The following is a 23,592-nucleotide window of genomic DNA, read 5'->3' as shown; positions in this document are numbered from 1 at the left end:
CAAATGACTCGATTATTTTGGCGACATCATTTGTAAAAAGGATGAAGAGTAGTGGACCCAAAACGGATCCCTGGGGTACCCCTGAAGAAAGTGTTGCGAAGTTGGACAATTTATTTCCAACCCTCACGGCTTGTAAGCGATTGGATAAATAGGATACCAGCCATTTTTTTATATCGGAATTCAAACCAATATAAAATATAAATAGTAAAATATAGGTGAATTCATTGGCTTTATAGCATTATAATTAGTTTATATGTGTCAGTATTAAAATACATTATTTTAGACATTATTTTACCGATTTAAAAAAAAATTACCGGTTGTTATTTATAAGGGTTATTTTTTTCTATTTTATAATTTATGTTTTCTAATGGGAATACTGCATAAGAATCCCAACTAATCTCCACCCTCTGGAGAATGTGGGACTGTAGCATCCCCAGTTGGGGTAAATTGTAAGGTTGAAAAGAGTGGAGAGGTGAGTGATATGGGGAAGAGAAAGGTGGGAAAGTACATGATTCAAATCTGGTTGCTAAAGACTTCGATTTTGAATGACATTTTACTGAATGTTGATAGTATCTACTAATATGAATCTGTATGTGTAATTTTATATGAAAAATGTGTTACAAGGTTAAATAATAAAAATCATTTTTTTCCGCACGCCGGGGTTTAAATTGGCGAAAATCCAAAAAAAAAACACTCTGGATAATTCCTTTATCGACCCATAGTATACATAAAGTCCTCGGTGTGTGCATCCTCTATTTACTCGCCTCAGTAAGATAAACAAACCAATATTGACGTCAACTCAAACTGTCACTTATGTATGCAACCGACATGGAACAGATGGTGTTAGTTTGGAAAACGTTAGGGCAGTACCGGATAATGGGCCCAATTTGGTTGAGTGGTTGTATCAAAATGGTAGAGTTGAACCGTGTGGAGATGCGTTGTATGCTTATATACAGGGCTTTCCAATAAGAGGTGTTATTTTGATATTCAATCGTAAAAGATCAATGATTTTGTTGCTTGTGTGGCACGTAGCGCCGTCTTGTTGAAAGTAAACGTTGTCCAGATCAATACCATCCAATTTCAGCCATAAAAAATCATTAATCATTTCTCGATAGCGCAATCCATTCACCCTAACTGTTGCTCTAGCCTCATTTTCAAAAAAGTTTAGTCCAATGACTCCGCCGGGCCATAAATCGCACCAAACAGACACATGTTGAGAGTAGAGAGGCTTTTCAACAATAACTCTTTTCAATAACGGTTTTCCGAGCCCCAGATGCGACAATTTTGCTTGTTGACGAAGCCACCGAGGTGGAAATGGGCCACATCACTCAAGATGATTTGCATTTGATTCACTCAAGTGAATTTTAATAATTTCAATGGGTTGTTGAAGCGTGTATTGTACCATTTTTATTAATGACGTAGTTTCTACTTGTCAAATATAAAAAAATGACAGCTTTAAAAGTAACATCTACCGAAGGCTATTCAAAATAACACTTCTTATTAGAAAACCCTGTATAAGGGGCATGGCTATCAAGTTGAATGGTTGTACCGCCAGAGTATTCAACCAACCACTCCAACCTACATCCAAACCACTTTGAATTGAATCAACCATCGTGTCGTTTGTACGCAACACTCAACGGTCGACACACAACGGTTGAACCAACCAAATCGAGTGGTCTATAGGGTGTGTAATATTATTTTGGATTTACAATTACATCCCCTTGACATAGTGTTTTCTAAATAGATATTAGAATTACGATGTTCAAATTGGATGGAAAATGCAAGAGAGAAAGAGTGCGTGCTAATTGGGCTAGAACCAAACGGTACTTAATAAGTGACTACACCGGTTCGTATTTAAATCTATTTGGAAGGCATTTACAGTGTATACGAAATTAAATCAATATTTTAAATCCATTATCGCGAGTTCCCTAAAAGGATTGCGCCCACGAACCGGTGCTGACTTTGCCTGATGGGCAGTCCAGCCCTGCTTGATGTGTCAACTGACTCCCGACTGCCCCTTATCCAAATATGTGACCCGATTAACATCATCATCCCCCGGTGCTAGGCAGATATCGCCAGTAACCAGATTAGACGTCGATTCCGGCGGATGGATGACACCCGCCTGGTCCCTGGTCCTGGGGGTGCGTTTAACCCCGACGATAGGAATGGGCGGACGTGATCGCTCTGGAGTGTTTATGGTACCTGCTCGTGGCTGTTAGAATTGATAAGCATTCTGCGAAATTACATTATAAATTCCGTTGAGTGCCATTTGAATTATTATTTTTGACGTGATATAAATATTTACCAGGGTAAAGCTTAGAAAAAAACATAAATAATATTAACATATGACAAAAAATTTAATAAAAAATCAACCCGTTAAAATAAAAGTTTTTTTACGATAGTAGGTACATCTATTTTAAAATTTTATTTTTATTTTCGTTTGACATTTGAAACTTCCTACCCAGAAACTGGAGTCAACAACTCTACCGATTTCGCCAAATGCCGATCGGGTAGGACCAATATTTTTTTCGTATGTTGACTGCTGTAATGTCATCCGTGTGAATAACGTATATGTCTGTATGTGTATGCATGATTGTCTCTAAAAGTTGATAGAATGCATCGAGTCTCTCTACCGAGTTTCAGCTCAATCGGATGTCGGGAAAAGGTTTAATTTTTACTTCAAAAATTTGCATCAATTCATTAACGAAAACAGAAGTCAAATAGTTGTATTTAAAAAGATAGTTAACTAGAAGATAGCAAGCATGGAATAGTGAAGATAACTAGAGGTGTCAACCATACAAATTTGAATGGAAAGAAATGTACCACTGACTTTTAGTACCTTTTATTATAGACCATTTAGCATGTGGTCTGTCTCTCTTTGCACTTGCTTGAAATTGTATATCAGTATCACATTTAAATTTCGTAATCATGGTGAAACACAGTTTTGTTGGGAAACATAGGCCAAAATCGGGCTTATATTTGGATCACGAAACACGCCCACAAGGCATTACTTGTGTTTTTCTTTATTCTATGACTAGTGACCCGCCCGGCGTCACACGGGTGCAATGTATAATGAGGCGTAATTAGTGTCCAAGGGATTTAGACACATGAACTATTCGATCCATTGTTTGGCGGTTTGTCATTTACAGTTTAAAGTTCTCAAACGTGCGTTTAGCAATAATTTAAAAAAAATTTCACTTTATACAATGTGTTCTGTTTTTTTTTTTATTAATATTTTATATTATTGTAGAAAGCAATCACTTTGTGGTTTGTTATATTTAATCAAAATAAAACACTTATTTTGTGTAAAACCATGGGTTTTTTAATTTATTTATTAATTTTTCCATTGTCTTGTGGTAGCTGCTCATTACGAGTTTTGAACAACAACTTGTAGACAAGGAAATTTCCTTATTGGTTTTAAATTAAAATTTATTTACACATGGCCAAAGGTAGGATATTTTTAATGAAAGATAAATTTCATCAGCACGTTTACCTCTTTACTCTCATCACAACCAATAAGATTTGACGAAAGTCACCAGGGAACAAAATTGTATATCCATCCATAGGTGAGTTTTTGCTGCGAAAATTGCGTGTTGTTCTGTCTAATGTTTCCACGGAAGTCTTGTTCGACTTTGTAATTTCGTACCAACAATTAATAATAGTTTTGTATCCCGCGGATTAGTAACAACATCACAGTGAAATAACGGTTCCACGATAACTCAGCACAGTGACAATTCAACACACTTTTAAAAAGTGATTAAGTGTAACCTAACCTAACCTAACCTACATAACCCAGTTAATAAAGTTTTTGTTTCATCACTTTCCATGGCTTTATATAACTTTTTAAAGATGTGATGAATTATCATTTTGATGAGTTATCCAGTCACCGAAATAACACCCTCTGTGCTTTTTCTAAATGATGGTCATGCACGTTGAATGATGAAAGTAGTGTTAATTCAGTAGTGTTTCGGAACTGCAGATGTGAGGATCGGATTGATATGTTTCCACTACAGTTGGTGATTGTATGCTGAACGTAGTTTAATAATTACCTTAATTTATATATTGGATTGATTTTATTGAACGCACAGCACGCATTAGCCTAGTGTGATAGTCAAAAGAAAATGTTGATTTGAGCGTCCAAATTTTTTATAAGTCGTGAGTTATAGGGAACGACCCACCGGTTATCAATTTCATAGTTTCGCACAGTGGAAGAGATTGTTCAAATTCGTAGAGACGCCTGCGTTTGTGCGTGCGGTTGACCGTTTCGCACAGTGGCAGATTGTCCACATTCGTAGAGACGCCTGCGTTTGTACGTGCGGTTGACCGTTTCGCACAGTGGCAGATTGTCCACATTCGTAGAGACGCCTGCGTTTTCGCGTGCGGTTGACCGTTTCGCACAGTGGCAGATTGTCCACATTCGTAGAGACGCCTGCGTTTGTACGTGCGGTTGACCGTTTCGCACAGTGGCAGATTGTCCACATTCGTAGAGACGCCTGCGTTTGTACGTGCGGTTGACCGTTTCGCACAGTGGCAGATTGTCCGCATTCGTAGAGAAGCCTGCGTTTGTACGTGCGGTTGACCGTTTCGCACAGTGGCAGATTGTCCACATTCGTAGAGACGCCTGCGTTTGTACGCGCGGTTGACCGTTTCGCACAGTGGCAGATTGTCCACATTTGTAGAGACGCCTGCGTTTGTGCGTGCGGTTGACCATTTTATTGCGAGAGATTTTTTAAATTGCGATATCTTCTTAGATATTAATAAAATAATTTTTATCTACATTTAAAGCCAAATGTTACTAATATGAGTACTAGGGTAAGAATTGAAACTAAATCGGACTTCTGGACTCTTTTTTTTTGCTGCGTATAAATTTAAATCTAAGACATTCATCTAAATGATATGCTGTAATTTTGATCTACATTAAATATCCAAAGTAACTAAAATATTTACTTGGATATGAATTAATATTATGGTAAAAAAAGCTTCGCAAATAACCCATTAAAAGTAAAGGATAAAAATAATTCCTGTGGGTTACCCTCAGGAGAGAGATATATACCCGAAAAATTTTTCTGTAGTCCTTTTTAAGATATACAATTCTGTAGTACATTATTTTGATGTATCTCACAAGGTTTAGCCAGCGTTACCAATGTAAGCACCCGAAAATATATTTTTTACGACTTATTACAAAACTATGAATTTTCTCTACTGTCTATAAATATGATATACGTGTATTATAAATTCTCTTAGTGATGAAAACCCTATCAAAATCCGTTGCGTGGTTTAGAAGAACTAAGCGCACAAACAGACAGACGAGGATAGCGACTTTATTTTATACTATTTGAGAGGAGAAGATTAGAGTTAGAAAAGTAAAATAATTAGTTAGAAAGCGAGTAAGATAGATAGTTTGGAATTAATATCGATAACGATTATGATGTGTTCGACAATATACTTAATTAGACAAAGGAGATTTGCACTGAATAATTAATTGAATAAATTAATAGATACGCAAAATACTGATAACATTAATAATATATTTTGAATTATTTTTAAGCAATAATTATTAAAATGAATAATATGCTACTACTACTTAGAGTGAATGAAACCCATATAAATTGAAAAAATCTTCCGAGAAAAAAAACATGCCGCTGACGGGAATTAAACTCACAGCCTTCTTTCTGATTGCCGGTAAGGAGCTCTACCAATTGCGCTACATTGGTTTATTAAAAACCCGCCAAATTATGAATTAATATATTATCATTTGAGATTTGTGATATTCTTCTTTAGTTCGTAGTCAGTCAATAAAATACTTCTATCTGGTTCACTCACTTCAAAATCCACTCTGACTCCATCGAAAAAATTCAGCATAAATTCCTAAGATTCATGAACTTTAAACTCGGTCTACCAATTGAAACATTAAACTACAATCACTTGATGAAAGAACTAAACTTATTAAAACTCTCAGATAGAAGACTTGTTTCCGACTTGATTTTTATTTATTAAATTATTAATTGTATTATAGACAGCCCTGATTTATTATAATTCAGTCTAATTACCTTTCATGTACCTACAAGAACTAGTCGATCTAAAATTATTTTAAATTGCAACAAAATTATCAGGACTGAGTCATTTAGATACTCCCTTGTACCTAGATTGGATTGCAGTTGGCAATGTTTTCTCAGAAGTAGTTGATGTGTTCAACTGCTCGGAATGTAGTTACATGAAGACTATAATAACATATCTCATAAATATATATTAATGTTAGCTTTTGTTATATTAGTGCTAAATTATTATAATTATATCACATGTTTGTAAAAGCCACTATGATCGTGTAATATAAATAAAAAAATTAATTATGTAAACCTACGAAGTTAACTAAATTTATCTAAATTATCAGAAAGGCGAAAAATATTTGATCTTCTTTTATTGTATAAAATTATTAATCCTATATTTGACAGCCCCGACATAAAAAGTTTGCTGTCACTGCATGAACCTCCCAAACATACTAGATGTTATATTTTATTTCACAACAATAACTTTGTATTCAATTCAGTTATCGAGAGGGTACATAGGCTGGGCAATGAGTTTATGGATGTCGCTGATATGTTTGTTCTAATTCTAGACCAATTTTCGGATCATGTAAATAACGAGTAGAATTTAAGCAAATATGCTTAATTAAATATACATTATATCTTTTATAATGCATTTTGTATTTTGTATAACACGTATATAAATTTAAAGAGTTTCTTTTAAAGTTAATTGTGATAATAACTTAATTTAAGTTTACCATATTTTAATGATTTATTATTTGTGTTATACTGTGGTTTTAAATTTATGTTGCAATCTTTATGTAAAACCCCAGTAGGGTGTTGATAAATAAATAAATAGATATGCATAAGAACCTTGTCTCGTAAACATTAGTTTATCATTATAAATAAAAATATATTTTGTCTTTGAAACATTTTTCCAGACAAAAATTCTTTTCGGTTGAAGCAAAATAAAAGATGATGATACTTACACGGTATTACTTTTTGATTTTGGTTTTTGTCTATATTCGTCTTCTTGGTGGCGTGCCTGCAGGAGTGGGTGTCCACCTTCACAGCCGTCTGAAACAAGGAAAATTGCAAACATTTTTAAAAACGTCTATTTGTCTTAGTAATCATTTTTTTAAGTTCTTACTAACTGAAATCCCGGCGTTGCCTGAGTTTTATACAGTTTTTAAAAATGAGATGTAGATAGTGACTTTCCTATTGTTTTGTAGGTCAAGTGTACAAAATTACATCAGTCTCGGAAAAAATGTAGATTTGAATAAAAATAAAATCCACCAGATTTGAAGAAACTGGATGAGGGAGACATTTTTACCTCTCCAGCAGGACTCTCTCGACCCATCGCCTTGGGAGGGATGAATTCAAACGTCCGTCCCTCCTGGACACACTGGCCCCCAGATTCTTACTTACCCCTCGTACCCTTTTCCTTCCTACATCTTCCTTTCCTTCCTTCCCTTAAGAAAACCTCCCCACAGAATATTCAAATATGACATAGGCCCTGAAGGAAGTTATTTTCCTCAGGGCCTCCTATGTGGAGGTAGTGTAAAAAATAAATCGAAATCCCTTATATCATTTTTAAGTGAACACCGTATAAGAGCACCAACTTCCTCTGGCTTTTTTTTTCATTCCCTTTATTTCTTATATTTATCATATTAATAAATCAATAATACCATTTAATTACATCATTTCCATTTTAGTATATTATGTGGCTTCATTCCGCAGACCGATTACATTATTTGGGAGTATTAGTATTCCCATGGTAGACAAGGTTGACGCAATTAAGACGTTCGTTAATCACTATCGAAAGCTCTGTTGATGCGAATCAAATTACTACTTAATTATACTGTCAGAGTGACAGCTTTGCTAGTCGGCTTTTAAATATCTCTGTCAATATTAGGGTTAACTATTTTCTTTGCTGTTGTATATTAGTTAGCATAAGAGGGGTGAGAGCGAAACCTTGAGGAATATTTCGGGGGTTTAAGATCACAGCGGCCTATCTACAAAAACATAGTTTTGAGATACACTCAAATAAAGATTGGAATGCTCATACACGGAAAAACTTACTGATATGAAATATTGTTAATACATTTCTTGTAAAATTATTCGCTTTCCTGTTAAAAATGTCACTGGAGGCCTATATCGAATGATTTGACAAATTTCATAACAAACTATCAAAAATTAAACTATATAAATAAGTTATGAGGAAGTCGGAATACTTGTTATACAAAATAATGATAGTTTTCTATCTCAATCATTATATTTATTCGAACAAGGGTACCTTGAACATATGACATGAAATATTCTGAATGAATAATGTTTATTGGGAAATGATCACGTTAAATAAAGTCAAGTTTTTAACAGTATCTTGATAAAAATATGGCAAACTGTAATTCTTAAACGGCAGTATGTAAGAGATATAGGTTGGTGTCATTAATAATTTTTTTTTTTTTATTGCCGGTAACCCGGGCGTTTATTGACATCAATATTTGTTTACAAATTATGTGCGCTACCCGACTCACTAGACAATTTCTGTTCTGAGCCGGAATGATGATTATGGCATTACCGAAACAAAGCTTAACTCAAAACACCCGAAGTATTGGCATACAAAAAAGCGAGCAGAGTAGTAGTAGAATACGACGTACTGTCACTAGGTAGTCCATCATATTCTTATGTGTTTCCGCGTTCACTGTCTCGCTTTATTTTATTCGAAAAAAATTGCGATAATTGTATTGATTGAAAAAATAAGCGATTTTTGAGTAGATGCGAATGGAAAGAAACTCCACCAGATTTGATTTTTGCTCGAGAAACACGTTGCGTCGCTATGATTCGCCCTGGTCGCTTCATGTCCGGAATGTGCTCCGTATCGCTCTGCTGTATTTGAACTGCTCAGTGAGTAGCGAGCCAAATGCTGTTGTCCACCTAGTTGTGTTGGCACGCATCGATACGATTGCCTAGATCTTCGCATTGATATTAGTAACGAAAATTGGGAATTGTTGTTTTAAAACCGTTAAGCGACGTGTTTGTGGCAGCTGGTGGCAGTTGGTCTATCCGACAGGCTTATGTGCGATACTAAACGGAGTAAATCGCCAGTTTATCCACTGGACCCAGTTCACTGCAATCACGCGCGTTGTATCAGTAACCTATCTTCCCTTTTAATTTATCTTAGATCTAATGGTAGGAACATGAAAGTGAACCAACATTAATATATCCGACAAATATTATTCAGTTGGCCACTTCAATCAGCGGAAGATGATAATATTGGCTATTTTCATATAACCAATGCGTAATTCATTTCCACCCTAAATAAAATTTAAAAAAAAAACTAAACACAGACTATCTTTATTCACAGAGCAGTGTGCGCCGCTGAAATAAATATATACAGACTATCTTCAGACATAAAGCAGTGCACGCTGCTGAAATAACTAAATACAGACTACCTTCAGACATAAAGCAGTGCACGCCGCTGAAATAACTAAATACAGACTACCTTTAGACATACAGCAGTGCACGCCGCTGAAATAACTAAATACAGACTACCTTTAGACATACAGCAGTGCACGCCGCTGAAATAACTAAATACAGACTACCTTTAGTCATAGAGCAGCGCACATCGCTGAAATTAGGTATTTAGTGAATAAAAACAAAAACGGCGATTTTTTGCCGATTTATACTCGTAGGTCAGATATTCAATCAAATCAAACAATTACAATAATTTGTTTGCTAGTGTTAAGGCGAAATAAATAAGGAATATATGAGTAGACTGACCCCAAAAGTTTCAGTTAATTTGAACCCAATTATTTCAAAGCAAACATGAACATTAATTTAACAGGGTTGCACCGCTTTTTGACCACTCGATAAACTAATTAATTTTAACACGATTTCCGGACTAAATCATTAATTGGGCCAAGCTTTACCTGATTTGATCGAATAACCGTTGGTAATTACATTATTTTATAGTTGTTAAATAAATAGTGGACTGTCATTCATAATTAGCTAGTTCGGGGTTTAACTAGGGGATGGGTTGAGCTAAACTAGGTAATAAATTAGATCATGACCCGCATATGCTAGACGCCCAAATTACTTCATAAAAGGTTGACACGTGAACCGAATAGGTGAATTTATTTCACAAGCCGCAGGGACCGTAAACCCATATTGATTTTAATTCTGTATTTGAGGTTACGTTGAGAGCTGATGTACATGTCTATTGTAACAATAATTGATGAAAGCAATACCGTTTTATACACAGTGTCCGGAAACTCGTAGTACAAGCGGGAATTTAGAGAATCTACGAGATCACATAAATAATACAAAAAACTTTGTTTTAAAGATCTGAGAACACCGTCCGTGACTTAAATTATTATTATTTTTTAATGTGAATACCGCACGAGAAGAGTCCCAACTATTCACGACCGTTTTGGAGCCTGTGAGACTATGGCATCCCCAATTGGGGTATTTTTTGAGCCTGGAAGTCGCGGATAGGGAAAGGAGATGGGAAATGTGAAGGTGGGGGAATTCCTGGCTATTCAGATCTGGTCATCAAACATGGCTGAATTTTAAGCGACGTTTCAATTCTGAATGGTTCTCTTATACCAGGGCGATACTGAGAGTATCTTCCACTCTGGAAAGTGCCGCAAGTATAAAATACAATATATTTTTTGTTAATTAATAACTAAAATTAATCCAATAAAATTTACTTGTGCACGCCGCCGGTCTTCGAACCCGTGACCTTCAGCTGGTTAGTCGAAAGCCTTTCCCCTCGACCATGAAGGCGGTCTAAATATAAAATTTAAATGAATATAAAAAACTAAATAATAGCATCCTGTAAATTACGTTTGCTAATCAATAGAGAAAACTTGCTGTTAAAAATATTGCTATTTTATTAAAAATCTAATCAAATTATTCATTTCGCTGTTAAAAACGGGGTTGTAGGTCATTAACGAATGTATTGATAGGTTGTGACGATGTCCGAACACGTGTTCTGAAGTCCTAACATTTTTCCCCGCGCACTTATTTGATGTCATTGTCAAATCATATGAAAATTTTGGCAATTCAAAGACATTGTTTCACAGAATTTGAATAATTCATCATATTTCCAAGTTGAATTTCAAGTTCTGTAAAGGTTCTATTCATGTACTGTTATTATTTCAGTTTTGTGAAATAACTGTGAAATATGAAGGTATATTCTGAACATAAATAAAAAAATTACCTGTCATTGTATTTGTTGTGCCTTCTGTAAAATTTTACAAATATGATGCATTCTACAAATTCAGCCAACGATATGTGCTATTTCATAATTAATAATCTACATGTAGTACCTACATATGCGGCACGTTAGACTGGTAAATACTCTCATTATCGCTCTGGTGTCAGACCACTATCCAGAACGGAAACATTGATGGAAATAGATTCACTTGTATCTGGTAAACAGACCTGAATATCCAAATACTTTACCACCCTTCCCACTTTCCCACTTCCCTTTCCCACCCCACTGCCTTCAGCCTCACAATACACTCCAATTTGGAATCCCATAGTCCCATTGGCTTCGGACGTTTGGGGTCAGTAAAACTCTGCTGCATTCAATTAAAAATAGAACTGAAGAAAGGATAAGTTCTCTTTACTTCAGTCACACGGACACGTCCATATACATTCTTTACAGATAGCTTTATCACTAATAATAATAATAAAAAACCACTTCTCATTCGTTAATTGGTGTTTCATTTGCACATTGAATAAAGACTTTACAATTTCTGTTTCAAATTATTACTAATAAAAAATGCCTTTAACTGGCTGCGAAAGAACTGGCAACGCCACATTTTGGCCAACTGACACATCCCGTCTTAAAAAATAGGTTATTTCTGACATATACTATTTTAATTGACTTTTACTGCCTTAATTCAAAAAGAATTCCACGAAAATGAAACATTTTAATAGAATAAATGTCTTATGCTTATGTGGGTAAGCAAAAATCCAAGAAATCAAAGATTAAATAGCGCAAAAAATGAATCTTAAATGTCAACTTTGTATTACTCCCCGGGAATTTTTTTTAACTATACAGTTTATATAAACGAGATAAAAAGTGAAATCACAATTTTTTTGGAGATTCCTTAAATAAAAGGAATGTATTTAAAAAAATTCGTAATATCTACAATTTTTCGATGTTTTGATAAGAAACATAAACAGTTTTTTTTCTACATTTTTGTGTTTAAATATTAAAGTAATATTTAAAATACAAAAATCAAAAGGTTATTAATATTAAAATATTACCATTTGTTATTTCGGCTACTGGCATTATTATACCTAGCTCTCTCATTAAAAATTTATGCGTATTAGATCTATCAAAAAATTTGTATATAAAAATGCGAAAATCAATCATTTTAAATACATGTAGAATGTAGGATAACGAAAGATTTTTTAAATATTTATATTGAGGGATCAGTAGGATTTATAGGCCCTGTTAGGAGTTCTACCGAGCCGAACCCTCTGATATGAAAAGTGGAGATATTATATTAGAAACTATCTGGAGTCGGTGAATTATTTTCCCACTTGATCTCTGGTGAGTTGACGTGCCGTTCTTGCATTGTTTTGTATTTATTTTGCTTATATATTTGAATAATGTTGATTGGCTAGATGATCATTTGTGGAAAAGTGTGTGGAAGGGTTTAGTTTTTCCTATGGGGAAGATTTGACCCGAATATAAAATCGGAAAGTAAAAAAATATCTTTTAAAATGGTACTCTCTTTTGGGACATCTTCAAACAGAAGAAATACATAACACCTCAAATAACTTAGAAATATTCCGAAATTCGATGAGAAATTTCAATACACATAAATAAACTTTCTGTATAAACAATATATTTATCTTTCCATGAAATATTTTATGGCAGTTATATGTCGGTTTATATAAGCATAGATTTTACATATACGTTTGTTTATCAATTATATAAAATATTTATTAAATTTATTAGTAAGGCTGTTCGTGAATAGCACAGATAGTGTTTCTGCCATTTTCCATTGAAGGAGATGAATCCGAAATCCATTAGCTGGGCTAACGAGCAGTCTTCGGTTAAAACATCCTCTCTCCCTCCGTACCTGCCTTCAATTCGCTGTAGGGATTGCTAAATTACCGGTAACTCTGTAGATAGCGCGGTTAAAACGGTTTACCGTTTATCGTGAAGCTATAAGTTGATTCACATGGTAATAGTTTATTAGAAAACGTTGTCCGTGATGTGCGTTAGTTACTAATGTGTGAATTTTCCAGCGTAAAATCTGGTTCAATAAACTCAAATTTGCTTTGAATGTAACTGTCATTATTGCATATTGAAACTGATGTTTCAAAAATTCTAAATAATATCCAAAATATACAAATAATAAATTACACAATGCCAACATTTTTATAAATCCCAATCAGGAATTATTAGATTCCTGGTCAAATAAAATTATTCACGCAAAACATTTCAATTATCTCAACCAAACGTATGTTGTAAAATTCTCGTCGAACAAATGGTTGAGTATTGGAGAGTTGAGCGCAGAAATTGAAGGATTTATGTTTGCCAATCTGGATAGAGTCATTACTAAAAAATATAGGAAGCATATAATCAAAGATACAAATCTAATTAATGAGTTATGTAGAAAATGTTTGGCTTTTCCGGAAACTATGGGACATATTATATCGGGATGTTCTGTATTAGCACCTTGAAAATGAATTTTATAAAATATATTATGATAAAACTATACTAACGACAAAACAACTAAACAGACCGAACGATTAGTCATAATAGATCCGATTTAGTTTAACATACAAAATTTAAAAAAAAACTTATATTTTTGATGACGCTATTCTAAATTCATGTAATATTCAAAAATCTGTTTCAGAAAAAATAAGAAAATACACAGATTTAGGAAATGAGATTAAAAGAATATGGAATCTCTTATAAGAATATTACCATTTGTTATTTCGGCTACTGGCATAATACCTAGCTCTCTTTCCAAAATGTAAGCGAATTAGATCTGTCAAAGAATATATATATATATATATATATATATATATATATAAAAATTCAAAAATCAGTCATTTTAAATACATGTAGGATTACGAAAGATTTTTTAAATATTTATACTGTGGGATCAGTAGGATTTATAGGTACAGTTAGGAGTTCTACCGAGCCGAACCCTCTGATATGAAAATATCTGGAGTCGGTGAATTATTTTCACATTTGATCTCTGGTGAGTTGACGTGCTGTTTTTTTATTGTTTTGTATTTACTTAGCTTATATAGTGCACTTGCATAATGTGGATTGACTAGATGACCATTTGTGGAAAAGTGTGTGGAAGGGTTTAGTTTTACCTGTGGCGAAGATTTAACCCGCACATAAAGTCGGAAAATAAAATATGGAAACAAAAAAAAACTGCTAACTGCAATTTAAAGCCAATGAATCAACCTAGATTAAAGTGATCGCTCAAAACGTTTTTGTAAACTTGGCATAGGATACCAAAAATCTCTCTAGTGGTTAAAGGTAAGAGAACGTATGTTATAATCTACGCATTCACAGATCTAGCGTTAATTGAATAATTGTATGAAATGAAACTATTTGCAAGATATGCTCCAAAATTTTAATACGAATTATTTGTTTGCGCCCGTGCATACATACATACCATGAATTCGTATACATAGTTTTTATGCGCACGAAAATTATACTAGAAAATTCTTTATAGAAACGCATACAAATACAATGTTGTATCGGTGATTCAATATCAGTAACATGCAATATTTTAACGGTATTTCAGTAATTGGTTTACCGCAAACCGGTAACGCATGGCCTACCACCCCACCTGGCCCACCTCAGCAAAGATAGGTAATTCACTTGGCCGAGTCACCGCCCCCCGGGCTTTGGGCGGACAATAGCCTAGGATTGGATTTACGAAGATAAATAATGCGAGCTTCGTTTTGTTCAAACGTTTTATCATCTTCTAGCTATTGTAATTGGTTTTCTTTTAAGGGATTTTTTAACATTCGGGCACATTTTATCAATTAATTTGATTCGTAGCCTAGTATTTCTGGAAAACCAAGTGTTTCTTGAAAGTTTTATTTTTTAAATTTTCATTTATTCAGCAACATACCTACAGTAAAATATCACAGGTCTATTCGGAATAAATTTACAACCACCAGACTAAATAGGTACGTAAATTCATACACATGGCCGCGTTACCTCGGTACTATAAAAGGTATTAGCCATAAAATACAAAAATATATATATAAAATCGTTTGAAATCCCACCAGATTTCGCTTGTACCCAAGATTCATTGGGGTTCTGCTGCACAGGAAACTCTTCATTTGAATATACGTGCCTCTGGTATTGGGTGTCCCCTTGAGTCAAACAAACCCTTTCAAGAGAACGCGCTAACTGAAAGCAGGAAATGTGATTCCTTTACAATTCAGGAGCTCAAAAGCAGGGAATATTATTTTCGCGTTGAATTTCTACTCTGATGAGTTTTTGTGTTCAATAAATACACAGATAACGTTCCAGGGCGTTCGTCACTGAATACGAATGGTTTTATTATTAAAAAATAAAATTATTGCACTAATAAATATGGCTTCCATCGTATGGTAACATTGGAATAGAGAAACACCGAATAAAACGATGTACTCCACGCTTCGCCCGAGGTTTTGATTGGAAATTAAGGGTAAGACAGTATTGCGTTTTACGCCGTATTTGTTGAGTATTAAATTGTTTTTTCTGCAAATATATCTACATTATCAGTTGAAAAGAGTTGCGTTGTATTAGAATTTCCAGACAGAAAACTGTGCATGTTTTGTTTTGTGGACCAAAACAAGAGTTTTGGTCACTTACTTCAGAACTCGGATTAGGTATACTGATTTCATGGTCAGTTGTTTCACAAAACATGAATTCATCGAATTTCAAAGTCAACATTTAAGTCCTGTGAAAGTTCTATTAAAATTCATTTACTATTCAAATTCCCTGAAACAACTCGCCCTAAGTTCAGTTCAGTTAAGGACGATACTAGAGTATCTTCCACTCTGGAAATGACCCAAATATACTATATATCCTTTTCAACATCATTGCCTTTTTAACCGCATGTTTAAAAATGTACTCTTTTTCTTCTATTTTACACACTACATACGTTATTTATTATTTTCCTTCGCAAATTTATGTAAATTTAAAACCTCACAAATCTGTTAACAACATTGCAATGAAATAATTTTAATGTGTATTTCTCACTTAAGTAAACTGGCCCCTAGACGTTTAATATTATAGTCAAAATATTGTGCAACATATTGCTAGAGGACACACACGTTGTAATATCACTGTCCAATAATTTAGTTTTCAACTGACACTTCTACAGTCAATAACTCAACTCGTCGAAAAGTAAAGATCTTTGTTCGTACTGTTAATTTTTATAACAGCAATTAATCAATAATATTTACTTGCGCACGCTGGGGTTTGAAACCGCGACCTCCGAATTCGTAGTCCATGATCGTTATCACTCAACCACGGAAGAAATATCAATCCATCGTTAGAAATAAATATTAATGTTTTTGTTTTTTGTAGACATTTATAGATTTTCTCAAATTTAAAAAGAGTTTGTTGGCTAGTATTTAGGGCTGTTAAAGCATTTTACTGCGCGGAGAAAAATGAGTATCACCGATTTATTAAAGTCTGTTAAAAATTGGATTGCAGGCCTTATCCTAATAAACTTTTAGAACATTCATAATAAATTCGAACGCGTGTTCATGAACCTGCGTTTTTCCTGATTGTATCCAATAATAAAATGTAAAAATATTATTTTCTTATGAACGGCGATAAAACATTCATGTTTTCATGAAAGCTTATAAGGAAACCTGACAATTAATTTGTTAAAGATTAGCAATCCCGTTTTTAATAGAGCTACAATCAAAGGCGCTACTGTGTACTTAACGTCGAAACTTGTTTCAACAATTGAACGCAAAAGACCGTATTCGGTAGTTTCAGTTGTAGTTTAGTGTTGGGAGAGTAAGAGGTCAGTTGGAGGTAGAAAAGCGAAACATATTTTTCCGCTTCATATTTCATATAAATGTACAATTGATGGTTTTAAACGGATTACGATTAATTTTAAGGGATTATTAATAAATTAGCAATATTTTATATCGGTAAGTTTTCTGCATGTGCATTACGGTACAATTAGTCGTTCTTCAAATGAATCTTTCTCCCACCCTGCCGGGAAATGATGTAGTCGTTTGTTTGTTAGTTGAGTTAATATTTGGCAAGTGAATTTTGTAATCACTTGACAGGAGTTTGCCCACGGGATTTGCAGCCCTTGATGGCCGGCTTTTGTCCATGTGCACACTATTCATAAGCCTTATTTGCTGAAGCATGCAACTGACTGCTGCCACTGTTCAAATTTCAGCGTTCATTTATGATTGGTATATGAACAATATTCACGTTTGATCAGAAACAACTACCTAATTTCATAAATTATTAATTAAAAACAATATAAAGCATACTTGCGATACGATCCAGAGCGGAAGAAAGTGAAAGTGTCCTCCTGGTGTAAGACCACCAGTGAGAATTGAAATGTTACTTGAATGGCCTGGCTGCGTCTGGTGACCAGATCTGAATAGCCAGGTATTTTTCCATATTCCTCCTCCCCATCTATTTCGCCTCCCCACTACATTCAGCCTCAAAACAAACCCAATTTGGGATGCCATAGTCTTACTGGCTCCAGACGAATTATTTTTTCTCCGTTCACAAAAGTAGTTGAGTATGTCTAGTATTAATTCCGTACAGAAGGCCCAGAGAGAGATAATTTCCTTCAGGACCTATTTCATCTTTGGGGATGATGTGTGGAGGTTAAAAAATAACGAAATTTAGGACGGGTTGTTGCAGAGAATTTGAACTGTTCATAAAATTTCAACGTTCATTGTCGGTTTCTGTGAAAGTCCTATTTAAGTTCTGTAATTATATCATTATAAGCTGGTTGTTTGACAGAACTTGAAAAAATCTTTCACAATATTATTCAAATTCTCCAAAACAACCAATTCTTAATCATTCTCTAGACTAGACAGTGGGCTAGTGATTTCGCCAAGTATGAAAAATATAAAAAGTATGACAGTTTTATAACAACAAACGTCAAAAATTCATAATTTTTTTTAAATTTTGAATTTTATTTCTTTCACTAACTGTCTCGGCTGATCGCACTAACCGAGTGGAGAGTGAGTGAAGCGCCGAGTTGAGTATGCAGATGGAGGGGGTACTTACTAGACCAACTAATCGGGCCTTGCTTATATCCGCTGTCTCACCTTAATCAGTCGTCCGCTATCATACCGAGTACTGATTGTACTGAGAAAATCAGTCGAGCACTCGGCCGAATGCGTTGTCTCGGCCGAGAACTCGGCAGGTGTAATTTAGGCATTACTGTTTAATGGTGTTAAATAACCGTAAAGCTCAAATGGACAGTGCATTTATAGAAAACGCTATCTCTATATAAACGCTGTCTCTTCGCCGCACTTTTTATTCCCTTCTGAATACAGTTTAATTTGTCACAGAAATTATAACATATTATAATAATTTCATAGTAAAGGGTGGTGCAAAAGTTTTCACTCAATTCCCTAAGACATTGCTTTATTTTTATATAAAAAAGATAGATTTGATACATTTATTTCGCGTTCTTGTGGAGTATTATAGCGATACATGTGAACGTGTATTCTGCTATGTTTACTTAACCAATTTAAAATTAATGACAACAACACACCATTTGCAAAAATGAAAGCATTTTTAGTAATGACAGACTAATGACCGTTGCGTGACCTTTTATTAACAAACAAACATTCTCAATAAATTAATGTACCAAAAATAGATTTCCCGTACACCACAATATCTTCAAAAACAGATTTATTTTCTCACATAACCTAATATTATAAATACTTTTATAGTTTATCCCCGCAGAAGGCAGTCATAAGCCATCGACATCATTTATATCTAAATAATTCTCATTCTCACACGTCTTGCGCGAAAACGTATAAAGTAGAAAATACCGGAATAACGAATATTTTCTATCAATTACCCGTCGAAATTGTCTAACGTACCTACATTATCGAGAAACACGTGAAATAAAACAAAAGAATACCTACTATATCGGACGTGCAGAGCCAAAGTCATTATGAGATAACAAGATCTCAAGTTTTTACGATGTCCTTAATATTTTTGATAAAACCATTTAGATATCTGCGTCAAAATAAATATGATACTATAATATTATTCCACATCCTTAATATGCGACTGCTATAGTTAATATTAATGGATTTTCGGCACCACCATACATTTAAAAACTAATGTTTTTGTTTTGTTCAACACAGTGAAGAGATAAGGGTGATCGCTAATTACTCTCATTGAACATGTGTGAAATTTAATGTATAATTTTGTCCAATAAATAGAGAAGTAACTGGTACAAACAGTCACTTCTCATCCGAGAGTTCTCGGGAAAGTAATACTTGTTTAATTTAATGTTTTCCTACTGCCCCTGCAAAAACTCTCAGATCAAGGTGTCAATGTGTGCCGGTGCCCTATTGAATTTGCAGTATTTGTGCGGGCTTCACTAACTTGGTCCCGTACAAATTGGTCCTTCGTGCCGGTTCTACGCATTACGCCTTTAATCGTGCTTCAGTAAAGATGCCTTCGCTTCGCAGTGGCCATAAAATCTCTACGTCATCCGGGGCGTCGCGATCAGCAACCAGCGTTCCCGCAGACCGAGACAAACGTATGTCTCGCCGAGCCCCGGACCCTACTTCCAACTCTCCGACTGATGTTCCCATTAGCCAAGATGCACCCCAGCAAGCTGATCAAGCTATGCTTGCCTCGGACTCCATTGAACAATCAACCACAGCTTGGGGTCCCATCCTGACCCACAGTTTCCCGGCCCCCCAGGAGTCCGACGGAGAGGATGATGACCAACGGTCAGAGTCAACTGAGGATGCAATACAAATGTTGCGCCGTGAGTTGCGCACTCGAGAGAAGCAGCACGTTAAGCACACCGCCAACCTACTTGCAGCCCTGGCAGCAGCAACAAAGACATCCGCCGCACTGCAAGCAGGCCACCAACCTGCCGATTCCAGGTTCACAACTACCCAAGCCCCCGTGGCGCCTGGAGCGTGGCCCGCCTCGAATGCCGGCTACGCTATCACAGCACCCGGGCAAGCCTCGAATGCATGCCCGGTGCAAACAGCGCCTGGAGCGTGGCCCGCCTCGAATGCCGGCTACGCTATCACAGCACCCGGGCAAGCCTCGAATGCACGCCCGGTGCAAACAGCGCCTGGAGCGTGGCCCGCCTCGAATGCCGGCTACGCTATCACAGCACCCGGGCAAGCCTCGAATGCATGCCCGGTGCAAACAGCGCCTGGAGCGTGGCCCGCCTCGAATGCCGGCTACGCTATCACAGCACCCGGGCAAGCCTCGAATGCATGCCCGGTGCAAACAGCGCCTGGAGCGTGGCCCGCCTCTAATGCCGGCTACGCTATCACAGCACCCGGGCAAGCCTCGAATGCATGCCCGGTGCAAACAGCGCCTGGAGCGTGGCCCGCCTCGAATGCCGGCTACGCTATCACAGCACCCGGGCAAGCCTCGAATGCATGCCCGGTGCAAACAGCGCCTGGAGCGTGGCCCGCCTCGAATGCCGGCTACGCTATCACAGCACCCGGGCAAGCCTCGAATGCATGCCCGGTGCAAACAGCGCCTGGAGCGTGGCCCGCCTCGAATGCCGGCTACGCTATCACAACACCCGGGCAAGCCTCGAATGCATGCCCGGTGCAAACAGCGCCTGGAGTGTGGCCCGCCTCGAAAGCCGGTTACACTATCACAGCACCCGGGCAAGCCTTGAATGCATGCCCGGTGCGTACACTGCCGGGAACACGGCCCGCCTCAAATGCTGGCCACGCTATCATAAAACCCGGACCCGCCTCGAATGCACGCTCAGTGCACATACTGTTGGAAACTACGGGACACACGGCACCCGTGGCAAGCATTCCCATAGCCGATTATACTCTACCACAGTACCCCGAGCGACAGCCCCAAGCAGCAGTACCTGGAGAAGTGGAATTTACGCATAACAGATCGCAGCAATTCCCTACGAGTCAGGATTTTTCACCACTGTTTCCGCCACTGCCTACGGCCGATGAGACAGCACAGCACACTCACGAGTGGGTGCAAAAAGGCGCTGATCAGCTGTCCCAGATCACCTCAGCAATAGCAGAGGGTTTTCGCACGTCCCGTGCCCAAGCAAGCCCTCGCACGATAGAGGACGATACACGGATGGCCGCCTTAATCGCAAGGCAGACCACGGCCAAGGATCTTCCCCTCTTCCTGGGTGACCCGCTCGAGTGGCCCACATGGAAAGCCCAGTACACCCAATCCACAACCACTTGCAGAATGACTTCATCTGAAAACCTCATCCGGCTGCAGCGTGCACTAAAAGGGAAGGCTCGGGATGCAGTCGGCCCTCTCCTCATGGATCCCGCTCAAGTTCCAGAGATCCTCTCTGTCCTCGAGCAGCGATACGGTGGCGCCAGCGCAATAGCCACGCTGATGTTGGAAAAGGTGAAAAAGCTGCCGTATCTCACAATAGACGCAACCCTTGAGGACCTGGCAGACTTCTCCGGAACCGTCCAGAACTTGGTGACATCACTTAGGATCCTTAGGACTGACGGATACCTGACCAACCCCACCCTACTGAATGACATCACAACAAAGATGCCGATTACGCTACGGATGACCTGGCTGTATGAGACACGTGGTCTTACGAGTCTAGCTACAATAACTCAGCTGGCAGCATTTCTGAAAAGTATGGCTAACGCTATACCCAACAGCGGGATGATCGACCCAGTGCGACCTCGACCGCGACGGACCGAGCAGGTGCATGTAGTAAACGGTGAAGAAGTTAAACCAGACTCTAGACCTGCTGAATTTGTTACATCGCGTAAGAGGAGTGAGCCTCGCGAAAATAAAATGAACAATACGCGTAAACGCAAACTGTCTAGTGAAAGTTGCGGCCAGTGCGGTGGCAACCACAAAACTCGCGAGTGCACCGAGTTCGCGGAGAAAAGTCTCGCCCTCCGGTGGACAATGGTGCGACAGAAGAACCTGTGTCGTAAGTGTCTGGATCGACACCACTCACGGGACTGTAAAACCAAGGCATGGTGCGGCATAGGAGGGTGCAGATCACCACATCACCGTTTGCTTCATGACCCACAGTTCGTACCGGAAGGTGCTGTCGGTGAGGTTAACTTGTGACGCCAGACGACGGACCGGAGCGTGCTGTTAAAAATTGTGCAGGTTATGTTGGGCGTCCCCCAAGGAAGCAAAGTTTTGGTGTTCGCGCTCCTCGACGAAGGCTCAACTGTGACACTTGTCGACGCTGACATCGCGACACGGATCGGGGTGAGCGGCCCAGTCCGCGGCATACGGATCCATGGCGCCAAAGGGATGTGCACCTCTGACACACTCTCCCGCCGAGTGAAGCTGACCATAAGAGGATGTGATAGCAGTGACACCTACTACATCATCGCCAACACGATCTCCGACCTCAACCTGCCAGAACAACAGGCCCAGGGAAACCTTGTCACCCCAAAACTTTTGATAGGGCAAGACAATGCTCATCTGATCGTTTCACGGGAAGTGCGCGAAGACCATGACACTACGCGAATAGTGTCACGAACCGCACTGGGGTGGATCGCCCATGGGGGTGTCGGGACTGGCAGTGACAATAAATCCACGACGCTGGCACTACAAATTGAATCAGCCGCAGATATCCGCCTAAGAGAATTGGTAAAATGCAACTTTGCCGTCGACTCTCTTGGCGTAACTGCCACGGTGAGAACCCAGGCAAGCGAACAAAGGGCCATCGCACTAATGAACACGACTACCCGGCCTCTTCGCACTGGGAGGTGGGAAACTGGCCTCCTGTGGCGTAATCCGGAAGCCACATTGCCTGACAACCGGCAGTGCGCGCTGAAACGACTTCATTCCCTTGAGAAGAAGCTGGCAGCAGATCAGAATCTGGCAGCAGCCTACAGCGACAAGATGAGCCAGCTGGTCAACAAAGGATACGCCAGGAAGCTGTCTAAACTGGAAGCGTCAACAACCGCACCCAGAAAATGGTACCTGCCGCACTTTGCGGTGACAAACCCCAATAAGCCAGGGAAGATCAGGATAGTGTTTGACGCCGCCAGTCGATGCCGAGGGACCTCCCTTAATGACCAGCTGCTTACCGGCCCTGACCTGCTGTCTTCCCTCTTAGGGAATATTCTGCGCTTTCGAGAGGGAAACATCGCCATTGCCGCAGATATCAAGGAAATGTTTCTGCAGATCAAGATAAGGCGGGAAGATCAGCTGTCCCAACTCTACCTCTGGAGATTACCGAACCAACACGAACCTGATACTTACCAGATGTCATCTATGATGTTCGGAGCCACTTGTTCACCGAGCAGCGCCCAGTTCGTCCGGAACAAGGTAGCCGGGGAATACGAACATGAAAACCCGATTGCCGCAGCAGCCATTCGTTCTAAA

At 38.1% G+C, this 23,592-nt stretch overlaps 1 protein-coding gene across 1 annotated transcript in view; it reads right to left on the bottom strand.

Annotated features, from left to right (window-relative positions):
• Window positions 1-23,592, bottom strand: part of Ptp36E (protein tyrosine phosphatase 36E) — a 625,696-nt gene that overhangs the window by 168,950 nt on the left and 433,154 nt on the right. The window contains exon 5 of the mRNA XM_089638731.1: window positions 7,013-7,100. Within this exon, the coding sequence (XP_089494857.1) occupies window positions 7,013-7,100 (88 nt within the window). The remainder of the gene's footprint in view (window positions 1-7,012; window positions 7,101-23,592) is intronic.

This window comes from Hesperophylax consimilis, chromosome 13, assembly GCF_061612785.1.
Source record: "Hesperophylax consimilis isolate HC1 chromosome 13, BYU_Hcon_1.0, whole genome shotgun sequence".
Lineage (NCBI taxonomy): Eukaryota > Metazoa > Arthropoda > Insecta > Trichoptera > Limnephilidae > Hesperophylax > Hesperophylax consimilis.
This window is presented reverse-complemented; position numbering and strand designations above follow the sequence as displayed.